This window comes from Solanum stenotomum, chromosome 3, assembly GCF_019186545.1.
Source record: "Solanum stenotomum isolate F172 chromosome 3, ASM1918654v1, whole genome shotgun sequence".
In the NCBI taxonomy this organism is placed as follows: domain Eukaryota; kingdom Viridiplantae; phylum Streptophyta; class Magnoliopsida; order Solanales; family Solanaceae; genus Solanum; species Solanum stenotomum.
In genome coordinates this window covers 9,292,216-9,304,938 of record NC_064284.1, presented here as the reverse complement: position 1 = coordinate 9,304,938, position 12,723 = coordinate 9,292,216, and the positions used below count along the sequence as shown (strand labels likewise).

General features: G+C 33.1%; 1 protein-coding gene across 1 annotated transcript; it reads left to right on the top strand.

The window, feature by feature from the left end:
- The first annotated feature begins 1,848 nt into the window (after positions 1–1,848).
- Positions 1,849–8,000, top strand: LOC125858139 (calcium-dependent protein kinase 10-like). Its single transcript, XM_049537829.1, has 7 exons — positions 1,849–2,639; positions 2,792–2,935; positions 3,038–3,190; positions 4,203–4,318; positions 4,652–4,819; positions 6,868–7,098; positions 7,415–8,000. The coding sequence occupies exons 1-7, from the start codon at positions 2,009–2,011 to the stop codon at positions 7,586–7,588; spliced, it is 1,617 nt and encodes a 538-aa protein (XP_049393786.1). The 5' UTR covers positions 1,849–2,008; the 3' UTR covers positions 7,589–8,000.
- The last annotated feature ends 4,723 nt before the right edge of the window (positions 8,001–12,723 follow it).

The following is a 12,723-nucleotide window of genomic DNA, read 5'->3' as shown; positions in this document are numbered from 1 at the left end:
GAATAGCGCCCAAACAAATCTATTTTCTGGCAGTGTTTTAGGACTACATGTGTGCCATTCCATCAAACAATGAAATTGTTCAACTACTTCATCTACATGGTATACAAATTAATCTCAACCCTTGGATTCCATTTTTTAATTTTATGTACCACCAAATCCACCTATGAGTCTATGACTTAATTAGTACACACAAATCATCATGACTTAGGTCCATGCAAATATAGGAATTAAATTAAACTGATCAAAAGGTGGCACATACATATTAGTACCGGGGTCATCGAAATACTTTCAACACGAAATATAAATCTATATTTAAAATTTACGAAAATTATAACAAATATAGTAGATACAAACTCATGATTTTAAATAAATAATGAGTTCAATGAAAAAATAATCTAAAATATTGAACCGATAAAATTTTAAATTTGTATCTAATCGACGGTCATCATCTTGTATGTTTGACTCTCTCTCCCCCCCTTAAATTTCTTGTTGAAATCACTCTGTATTTTCGTAGTTGTATAAGGTCAAGCTATATCTAGCTTGACTTTAATACTATTATTTATTTGAGACCAAAAGTTTATTATATTTTCAAGTTGGTCTAATTAATTAATCTTGTAGAAATTATATTAATGGTCCTTGAAGTAATCATGACAGCCAGTGGTAGGTGTTGATGGTGAGAGAAAGATAGACCAAATAGACTTGGTAAACTTAACCAAAAAAAGTTAAAAAGAGGAAAAACAAATTATAATTGACTGGATTGTTAATTATAGTTCATCATATTCATTTTCACCTTGGTTGTCCTATGGAGAAAAAAACAGTAGCACAAAACAAAATTTTCTTTATCTTCTTATACACGTTATAGAATAAGATAAGAAATTACCCTTAAATGTGTAAATTTGTGTTAAATAATTAATTTCCAAGTTAACTTTATCTTAGTGGATATGAACTTCTAGAAAGCTTGCTTTAATTGTGAGAACATAAATATAAGAAATTATGACTAAGTACCAGAAAGGAATTTGCTATTCTGGTTGACCAACTCTATAGTTGAGCAAGTAAAGTTCATTTATTTCATTTTCAGTTGGACAATACCTTCCAAACTTACTTTTCTATTTTCTCTAATATATTTTTAAAAAAATTAAATTTAATATATTCAAAAGATAATATAGTAATATTACTCTTATTATTTATTATTTTTTAAAGTATATGTCAAGTCAATAATAAATAATTATTATTGAACAGAAAAAGAGAATTTTAAAATATCATAATTCACATCAAAATGTTACAATTTTGAATTAGTGTTCACTTAGCTTTTTTCCGTTTCAAAATAAGTGATATTTTAGACAACTAAGAAGATATTAATGATGTTCTTCTAATTTCTCTTTTTTTTCAAATAACTTTTTTTTATGTAATCAAGAAATTGCAAGAGAGTTACGTGTTTTCAAGGTATTTATTAACGATAAGTTATAGTTAAAGTACTCCTTATTTTTTTAGGAACGAATAATTTCTTAAATGATATATCGAAATTAAAAACATCACTTATTTTGAAATGAAAAAAAGTAATTAACATTTATTCTCATCTCTTATTAACTTTATGAAGTGTATAAATTGGAAAAACACAAATAAACAAGAATACATTTATCATATATCTATCATATAATAATATAATAATAGGTGTGCGTTCAATTCTCAGTATCTTCCCATCTTTTTCATTACCAATATTGGAATAGGTTCTTTTTAAAGGATGCATGATATTTCTCCAATATTTTCTTTCTTTTTGATAAAATAATATTGGTCAATTTTAAAATAGGAGTAAAAGAATATTTGGCAATAAATGGAGTTTATTCAAAAAACTACTACTTCCCAACTGACCCCGCGTTTTCTTTTCTCTGTCTCACGAAATCCAGAAAATTGCAAAAGTCTTTGCCGTGCCATGTCCTCTACCTCCACCACCGCAACAACCACCTCCGGCAACCACTTTTAGCGGCGGAGCAACCCATTTTACTTCGCCATGGGTAACTGTAACGCTTGCATAAGACCAGAAGAAGCTTCAAAAACCGATCCTCAAACAAAACCAAAGAAGCCCCGAGAACGTAGACCCAATCCGTATTCCGGGTCACCCGCACCGATCCGAGTACTCAAAGACTTCATCCCTAAAACCCGCATAGCTGACAAATACATCTTAGGACGAGAACTGGGTCGGGGCGAATTTGGAGTGACTTACCTTTGCACCGACCGGGAGACCCGAGATGCCCTTGCTTGCAAATCTATTTCAAAGAAGAAGCTCCGAACAGCTGTAGATATCGAAGATGTGAGAAGAGAAGTTGCTATTATGTCAAGCCTTCCTGATCACCCAAATATTGTGAAGTTGAGAGCTACTTATGAAGATAATGAAGCAGTTCATCTTGTCATGGAGCTATGTGAAGGTGGGGAGTTATTTGACAGAATTGTAGCTAGAGGGCATTACAGTGAAAGAGCTGCAGCTGGGGTTGCCAGAACTGTAGCAGAAGTTGTAAGGATGTGTCATGCTAATGGGGTCATGCATAGAGACTTGAAACCTGAGAATTTTCTGTTTGCTAATAAGAAAGAGCATTCTGCTCTCAAGGCCATCGATTTTGGCCTATCTGTCTTTTTCAAGCCTGGTACGATTTCTAAATTCTTTCAATTTCTTTACCCCACAAGTGAATTAGAAAGACACCCTTTTCCTCTGTCTCATAAAAATCAGTCCTTTGTTCTGTATGTTTTAAGTGGCAGAGAAGTGTTTGATTCTTAGTAATTTTTTGTAATTAATCAGGTGAAAGATTCTCTGAGATTGTGGGAAGTCCATACTACATGGCACCAGAGGTGTTGAAGCGGAATTATGGACCAGAAGTTGATATTTGGAGTGCTGGTGTCATCCTTTATATTTTGTTATGTGGGGTTCCTCCATTTTGGGCTGGTATACATATATTACTTTTCCAGTTTCCTGTTGACTTCTGATGTTTGCAATTGCTTGTGATTCCGGATTTAAGTCTTTTCTTAATCTGATTGTCTTTTGCAGAAACTGAACAAGGAGTTGCTCTTTCAATTTTGAGGGGAGTGATAGATTTTAAGAGGGAACCATGGCCTCAAGTCTCTGAAAAGGCAAAAAGTCTTGTCAGACAGATGCTGGAACCTGACCCCAAGAAGCGGTTGACAGCTCAACAGGTCCTTGGTAAGTATTTTTCAACTCAGAGTTTGTGAGCTTCCAAGTAAATAGCTCCCCTGGTACATGGAAAACTATAAGTTGAGCAAAGAAATGATTTGATATAGATCACCATTGTTTTTCAAGTTTACTATGGAAGATCGTCAGTATTACTTAAGGTTAGAGGAGAAAGAAGAAAAATGCGGGGTTTGATTCATAGTCATTCAAACGCATTTGGAAACTGTTTATGATTTGATGCACTATTCTATGCAAACTGATTTATCGCGGGTATCTCTCTAGATGCTCTTTAGCATTTTCTGCCCAGTACTCTGGAAAAGTGAGGCTTTCCTCAAGGAATCATGGCTTTAGTTTCAATGACCCACTGTTCAGGCATACTGATTTGTGGAAAAAAGGAGTATTTTTTTTTCTGGATTGTCATTGCATTTTATTTTATTCTCTTATCTCCTTGAGTATGCTGGGTTCTGGGGCGTGATTGAGCTATATGGCATCTCTATGAATCAAATTTGTTTTGGTGGGAACAGTTTCATGTCTTAGTATTGCAACTATCTTTGTGTCTCACTCGTGAAATATCTTGAAGTTAATGTTAATTAACTAAATATCCTGTTGTATATTCACTTTGCATTTTTGTCTTTTCCTGAATTGGGTGAGGCCCAGTTATGTGGTAGTTATGAAAACCCTTCCCTGCCCTTTGTTCCCCTGAATATTTTTAGGGATATTAACCTGTATGCCCATGCTCGAAGACTCAGACATCTCTAAAAATTCAGGACCATGCTTGAAAACCAGATGTCTGAATGCGGGATATCCAGAGTGGCCTATGCCTTAATAATTATTAATAGGACCAATAATGAAGACAAAAACTACTGTATAATTGAATGAATTGAATGTGGATCATATGCTAATTCTCACTAACAAAAATCTTATTTTACTTTTAAGAATGTCACTAACAAAGAAACATTGATATAGTAAAACTGTTCAAAACACGCATAAGTTTTATTCTTTAACTCTGTTTACTTTATTACAGATCACCCCTGGATTCAAAATGCTAAAAAGGCTTCAAATGTTCCACTGGGAGATATTGTTAGGACAAGACTGAAGCAATTTTCTATCATGAACAGATTTAAAAAGAAAGCATTGCGGGTAAGCCTCTAATTTGTTTAAGCACTAACAAATCTAAACTTTGGGGATGGAGATACGCAAGAGAATGCCAATGGAAACATTTTTAGCCTTATTTTATTAAATCAGAGAGATAGCCACCCACCGTAAACGATTACTAAGTACCCTCATACTTGCTAGAAAACATAGTTGATCAAATCCAAAAATCACAGAGAGAGTTGCTATGCAACTGTAAATGATGTGTTGTGTGTTGGCCCATATCCGAACATTCCTAGTGTTTTACTGCTCCTGTAGTTATTTCTATCATCAAATGGATGTGCTTTAGTTTGAAATATTTGCACTTGTCAAATTGCTTAGGTCATTGCTGAACACTTGAAACTTGAAGAGATTGAAGTAATTAGAGAGATGTTTGCATTGATGGACTCTGATGGTGATGGGAAAATAACATATGATGAATTAAAGGCTGGACTTAGAAAAGTTGGTTCCCAGTTGGCAGAAGCAGAGATGAAGTTGCTGATGGATGTGGTAAACATTCCTGTCTATTTAAACACGCTGAAACAGTATTTTGTTCTTTCTTCTGTTGGTTTTATGATATGTACAAGTTTTTTATACCAAAATATGAGAACATATTTTGCTTCTATTTACTCAGTTTCCTGTATGCTTCCTAGTTTTTGTACATGCTGCTGTAAGTTGTAGTTCCATTTGAATTTCTCCACGTTTAACCATCTCACTCTACCAGTCTCTACGATCGTCCTCCCAGTTTTTTTGTAATACAAGTATACATCATATGTGTGTATGTTTGATCTCTCTTCTATGCTGGGTTTTATCTGATTCTAAAATCTGATAGTAGACATGGTATCAGGGTCCTTAACTACTACAAATTTACTGCTAGAGTTTATTTCATCAATACATTGAAGCAGTTAAAGCATGTTTTTCTTATCTAACAAACATCTTCTTCACTACTTCTGGTTTTTCTTGCCTCGTCTCCTTATTCTGCTGTCCTCTCTAAATAAATGTATTCTGATGTGTTTCATGATAACTACCCCAAGTTCTGTGATGTCATATAGTGTCTTTTCCCTGTGTATTCTGGATGAGGGCAAATAATAAACTGTTTTGTGGAACACACACACACACACACACTCTGCCCCTCTTCATTTAAACTGTAAGTTTGGCAGAAGTTACTCTTCCAAGTGATGTTAAAGCAATCACTGCCACCTTATTCTTATGATCTCATTATTCCTCTTCTCTCTTGCTTGGTTTCTCCTGATTCTTTCAAGTACTTGAACTTTGGAAGGAGTGTAAATTGATTGTTCCATATGTCTTTTCATCCTGCATCACTTACTTTACCATTGCTCGGAGATTAGCTTTTTTGGTTGGTGGAAGCATCATGTAATTTTTCACATCTGTTAGATGGTTATTTTGCACAAAATATTGGCTCTGAAGACTCTGCATTTTGCATTTATTTCAGGGATTAGCTTTTTTCCTTCTTGTTTCATTATATGTAGGCATGCATACATTGCATGAAGGCTATTAAATAGGCAAGAGATTCCATTACATAACTGAGGATATAAGTAAGGTTCCAAACCATAGATGGTGTGGCTGAAGAAGTTATTGAAATCACATCGTCACTCCTATATGGTGTGAGAAAGGTAGATTATTGCATATAATTTGATGGACGAAGGTAAAGAAGCTAGACCAAGAGAATGGAAGCAAAGGATCTATATAGATGATACATATTAGTTCAGAGTAAGGTTTAGTTGTTGTTACACTTCCACTTGGTCTGATGTTTGTAGAGGAAGCAAAGGATAACCTTGAGATTTAAAGATCCAATTGTTTTAGAAGATCCTTTGTTTTTCCCAAGGCAAGATATTTGCAAGCAAAGTGATAATATTATAATGAATTGGGCTAGGACAGAGCAGATTTAGGAGGATTCATATAGGCTATAGCAACCCCAATCTTTGTTTAGGATTGAGACATAATTGATTGATATTGCAAGGTGATCTGTGACACACGATAGATTTCAGAATGATTTCCTACTTTCTTTATGTAGGCTTCTTGAAAAGTTTCAATTAGATTATTTTATTAAAAATGTATGTGATACTTGGTTTGCATTGTAATAAGTGGATAATGAATACAGGGATTGGACTTCTGGTGTTATGCATCTCATGTTTGTTAGATAAAATGTTATCAGCCTTTGTGATATACTCTCTCTGTTCTAATTGATGTGGCAGTATTTGATTTGGCATAAAGCTTAAGAAAGAAATAAAGTCTATTGGAACTTGTGGTTTTAAACCTGCCATTTTTGTCGTGGTTATGTCTGATCTGCCAAATAATTGATCTTGTAGGCCTTTACTAACTCTCTTTCTGCAGTATCTCAAGTCCTACAATCAAATATTCCCTAGTATTCTGCTGTAAATCTGGTGCAGCTTTTATATGCGAATTCCCAAGCTTTTTTCCATTTGGGAAATGAACTTTTAAATAAATTCTATTGTAGATACAGTAATTTCCTCCATTCAGAAAAGATTTAATTTAATAGTTTTGCCTGATGACTGCTGAACCTATTTTTTTATTAGGCTGATGTTGATGGAAACGGAGTCCTGGACTATGGGGAGTTTGTAGCAGTTATAATCCACTTACAGAGAATGGAAAATGATGAGCATTTTCGTAGAGCATTCATGTTCTTTGACAAGGATGGAAGTGGTTATATTGAGCTAGATGAGCTACGAGAAGCTTTAGCAGATGAGTCAGGAGCATGCGACACTGATGTAGTGAATGAGATCATGCGCGAAGTTGATACCGACAAGGTTAGACTCATCTTTTTCTCTCTGTTTAGTGACCCTGCCTCTTTTCATTGCTCTTTCATTATATTTAGAGAAACGAGATAGAATACTTCTCAACATTATTCATTGCTAAAGAAGCTTGTTGGATCTTATCAAATACTGCATGATTTACACCGAGAATTCACCCAAAAAAAGAAAAAAGACATAGGAATTACTTTTTGGAATGTAGCATGAAAAGTAAATGCTGCATTTGTAAATTTGTCTTCTTGTATTTCCGCTTGCACTATCTCTTCACTCTGATATGTCATGCCAGTTTTTCATCATTATTGCATTTTCTCAGGATGGGCAAATCAGTTACGAGGAGTTTGTAGGAATGATGAAGGCAGGAACTGATTGGAGAAAGGCATCTCGACAATACTCAAGAGAAAGATTCAAAAGCTTGAGTGTTAATCTAATGAAGGATGGGTCTCTCCAGCTTCAGGATGTACTCAGTGGCCAAACAGTCATTGTTTAAGTTAATAAAAGGCTTTATTTTACTATTCTAATGATTTCCTTTGGTTGTTTTAATGGGTTCCATAGCAAAATCTGATCATCGATATTCCAATTCTTGAAAAATATCGATATTCAGAAGACCAGATCTTTGAGAATGCTACTGGGAGTAATATGTAGGTATGATTGGGTTGTACTGCTGGGATTTTTTTTGGATATAGGGGGAAATGAACTTGAGTGGATGACATGTAGATTAATTGCTTTGTTTTACGGCTTTTGTAGGTTTGTTTATAGAAGTTTTACTACATATTTGTCTCACTTTTGTATATGGTGTTGCAACCTTACAATTGTTTTAAGTGAAGCTTTGTATTTATGACTCTTACTGCAGATGTATTTCCTCGAAATGAACGAAAAATATCCTTTGAGTTTGTGTTTTGCACCACTTTTTCCTTGATCTGCTTGGGAATGGATTTATGCATTTTTCAATTAGAGACCTAAATCATGGTTCTTCCTAATCATATGCCTAAACTGGGTATTTTGTATGGTTCTTTAATTAAAGTAGGGGTTGCGAGAGAGCAATCGCGACTATTATCAAGGTTGAAACTTTCAGGAAAAAAAAAACTTCAAATTGGAAGGACTATCCTTCTGGTGAATTGATAGTAGAGGCGGATTCAACATTTAAAGTTTATGGTTTCCAACAATCTCAAATTAAGAAAAACAGTTGGTATAAAGTGCCCAGGGGATTCAAACCCAAATTAGGAGGGGTAACTTAGCTTTAGCATCTTTAATTTCTGCCATTGGTCCTAACACCTACTTTGTTAATGAATTTCCAACAAATATTTTCTTATAAATTTAATGAATTTCTCAATATAAATACAAGTCAGTGCAAAAGTCACAGGTTCCCAGAACCCCCACCCTACCCTTTGATCGTACACCAAATCGATACAGATAAACAAGTAGAGTATACTATGACAGCTTGAGAGAACTATATCAAAAGAATTCGACAAAAATGACCTTATAACTTTGAAGAAGAGGTGCTCTCCTACCTTTAAGATTAGGTAAGTCGTCAGTATTTGGTGATCTCTTACAAACCAACCAATCCATTGGATTTTGGTGATAATTAATGTCAGGCGAAATAGTTGGTCAAAACTATAACTAACTATACCTACTATTCTCTAGGTTTAATACTTTTTGATACATAGCTTTTATATAGGCATTCTTTCCACATTAGTAAAATAAAATTATTTACCTTAAATACTTTTTCATCCTTAATCAGAGATTTCGGGTTCAAGTACTCAGATACATAGTCGCCTTTACATAGCAAATACCTATAAAATTTATCAGCAAGTGGATTTTTAAGTGTTGTCATTTGATAATTTTTTAATTAGGACGTGTCTCTTAAACTTTGCTGAATAAGGATTTGCAGATCAAGTCATAAGTTCTGTTTGGCTATGTGACTTTTAGAATTTCAATTTCTTCATTCCATGTGAGATATATATGTGCTAAGTTTAGATTACAGCCAAACAGTTTATAGGAAACTAGTGGAGATACAAGTGTGCTAAGAGTTAGTTAAATGATCAATCATGCACATAATTAAGACTAATTGCGTCAGATTCCTTGGACTTATATATATAAATAGAGTGTTAGTAACAATTTAGGATGCTTGCAAGTTTCAATTTGTTTGAGTTCCATGAATGTACATCTTCTTGTTGCTTAGCTTGATGAATTAAATGACTATATGTGGTAAAAATAGTTTTCAGTAGATGGACGAATAATGCAGTGACGCGTGGCTGGAATAATTAGTCAGAGTAAGATAGTTCTAGAGATTACATTTTTCGAATTGAATCATAGTTAAAAAGTTTCAAATCTATTTATCATATCTTTAAATCGAAATTCAATTATCTGTGACTTGTAAGCATCGTGTCAATTGCCAAATTAAGCGGCTTTGCTGCTCCTTCACTTTATTATCCTTTACAACTTTGCCTAATATTTTCTTTTTAATTTGGGTTTTAGCTATCCTAATAATGACACCTTTCCAGTGCTTTTGATCTAATTAAGATCCAATGCCTCCTCCTCCTCCATCTCAACACGTACAAAATTTACTTTAATTTGTCAAAGTCTATTATAATTGCATTTATGGCTCAATTCAACGAACATTTATTTAAAGTTTGAAAGAACTGAACATTGTTTGAAATCTTGTATATCCACCGCAACGTACGTAGTCACTTCTGTAAATTCGTATCATTTTTAATTAATTATTAAAAACTCTGGCTTTTCAAATAAAATAAAGTGAAAATGCCAACAGAAAATGAAAATCTCAATCTGAGCACAAGCTGGTAATGCTAATTAGCTACTTGCCAACCAGAAATTACACACAAAAAAAAGAAGAGAAATCATAGCTAGAGAAAAAAATAATCCAGTACTGTCTAATTAAGGTGACAAAATTAAGTCACTTGCTCTGGTTGATGGTCCACAAAATAAAATATATACATACCTAATTAATCCGCACATCGGAAATTTTATTTAAAAAACAAGCGAAAGGTGATTAGTTAAACATTTTTTTCTCAGACCAATATAAGAAAACAAGGAATTAGCGACAATATATTAGAAATTAGCGATAGATTTAGTGAGCTGGAATATTAGGGACGAATTTGTGACAGATTAACTAGAAATTGTAGATAAATTTCATAACTAATTCCATATTTTTGTGCCTGTGAAACAGCTGGTTAGTTATTTTAGTGAGCTGTATACAGAATACATACTTCTATTAAATGTTGTGGAAGGTCCCATAAACTGTAGTACATATATAGAAAAAAATGGTACTATAATAATAAATAGATTATAAAGTATGAGGTGTTACGGATTGGTACGGAAAGTACCTTGTGTGCGGAAGGGGACAAATATCATGTGATGTGCTTCTCATATTTGGACTTTGTATTTTACTCCTATTCTATATATGCCCTTTGCTTGAATCCATAAGTCAGCCAAATGGTTATATATATATGCCCATATTTGCATTCCATTTTTGGAAACTTATTGTTACACGTTGCTCTGTTTTCTAGAATAATATATTCATCGGCGAATTCAGAATATAAGACGGTCGAAAAATAAAAATATAGTGTCTAAAATTTAATCTTGAAATCTTAAGGTGACTTTTGAATTCTTTATATTATTGAGTCAACGTCTAATCTTGATATATATTATAAATTTTCGCCAAGGGAATTCAAGTAAACACTCTCCCCCTCTCCAATGTATTATTTACGCTAAGATTATTAATTGTGCTGATACAATCTACCAAATAACCTGTTACATGGTTATATGATTGCGTACAAACTATGGTGTAAATTGAATACTATAATTGAATAAATTTTGTATTGGAAGCTTTTGCTTTTTGTGATAATGCTTCGATGACGATATATTCCAATACTAAACAATCATTCTACTCTGGAAAGACTTTGAAAAAAGTTGAGAAACTAATTAAGTCGCTTGTTTTCCATAAACTTTTTTTAGTTATGCATAACTAAATTAAAGATATACACACAACATGCATTAATCTACATGATGATAATTATTATAGGTAACATAAGATTGCAGATTGGCTCTAACCAACACAGTATAAAATTGAGTTTCTCAATCTAATAAACTCATGTTCCCTTGCTGTCCTGGATCAATTTATAATTAGGCATATAGAAACAATCAAATTATGTGTTCTTACATCTTAATTAGTGGCTAACAGCAAGTGGTCAAAGCAAACTTTTTCTCGTACGAGTGTCTTATTATAAAGCATTTTCTTAAAGTTATTCAACAATGATTACTGATGGACTATGATAAAAGAAAATAAAAATTATAACGATTAATAGAGAAAAGTAGGATTTAATTTGTTGTGTTGTCAATCTTAAATTGAGTATATATATATACACACTTTTATCTTTTGATTTAATTAAGAGAACAAAGATCATAACATCTTGATTAGAAGAAATGATGATGATAACACAATTTTATGTCCTTATTACGTTTTTTAATAGCCAGAAGAATCAAACAAATCTGATGGTTCTCTTATTTGGATGTTAGTTGTCATCAAATACTCATCAGATCGAGACATTTTGATAATAATTAACTAGCAAGTAAATCATATATGATTTATGTTAATTAATCCAGTACTGTCGAGTCACGACATTAATTACATAGTAAAATACTATGTTGATATAAGGAGTAATTCTTACATATGTAGCCTTCAAAAAGAACTCAAACATATTTTCATATAGTTACATGGCTTACATGAAGCATGGCAAATAAAGTAAGGAAACGTACCCATATGAATCACAGGCGGACCCACCCGAGGAGCCACGTGCATCCGTTAACTTCGGAAAAAATCATATATATATATATATATATATATATATCTATCTTGAGAAACTGACATAAATTAGGTTATAATTAACGGTGCACCCATAAGAAGCATAGGAGTGTCATTGTGCTATTGGTAAAAGCTTGAGGAACCACTCACAAGACCAGTCCAGCTTGAGCGCTATTGTGATCGATGTAGTGGTAAGATTGGTTTATCCTTAATCAAAAATCACAAGCTCGAACCCTATTTATGAAGAAAAATCTTGTTAGGAGCGTCACCCTAAATGAGTTCGATTTTGTTCCAAGATGATGAAAACCAAATAAATAAATTAAGGAAACGTGGCACAAGATTACAAGTTAGGTAATACGTACAAAAATAAACAGTAGGTTAGACATGATTAAGGAAAAATTAAAGAAGACAGAATAATAGTCACTGGTAGGTAACGTACTAATAGATAATAGTAGAAAGTTTAAAGGAAAAAAAGAAAGAAAGAGTGCTCAAGAAATTAAATAATATATATGGATAATGAAAGCAGGATTTGAGAAAAGTAAAGTTAGCAATAATATCATGACTTTTTCATGCCCCTTTGTAATCAAATCATCAAAGCCAACTTTTCTAGCTCATCAAAAAATAAACCAAAGGAATAAAGAGTGAAAATTGTTGTGTATACTGTATACATATACATATATTTTAGATACTCAGTTCGTTTCATATTATGTGTCTCTTGTTGACTTGACATATGGGTAGTTTTTTTATTAGATGTATATTATGCTAAGTTGATATTATTAGTGATTTTAAAACCTTAAATTTGA

What these genes read in the sequence shown, in the direction of transcription:
- LOC125858139 (XM_049537829.1), top strand. Translation starts at nt 2,009, where the DNA reads ATGGGTAACTGTAACGCTTGCATAAGACCAGAAGAAGCTTCAAAAACC. An exon ending in GGTTCCTCCATTTTGGGCTG is followed by an intron (nt 2,936 to 3,037) that starts GTATACATATAT and finishes TGTCTTTTGCAG; the next exon opens with AAACTGAACAAGGAGTTGCT. An exon ending in GCGAAGTTGATACCGACAAG is followed by an intron (nt 7,099 to 7,414) that starts GTTAGACTCATC and finishes GCATTTTCTCAG; the next exon opens with GATGGGCAAATCAGTTACGA.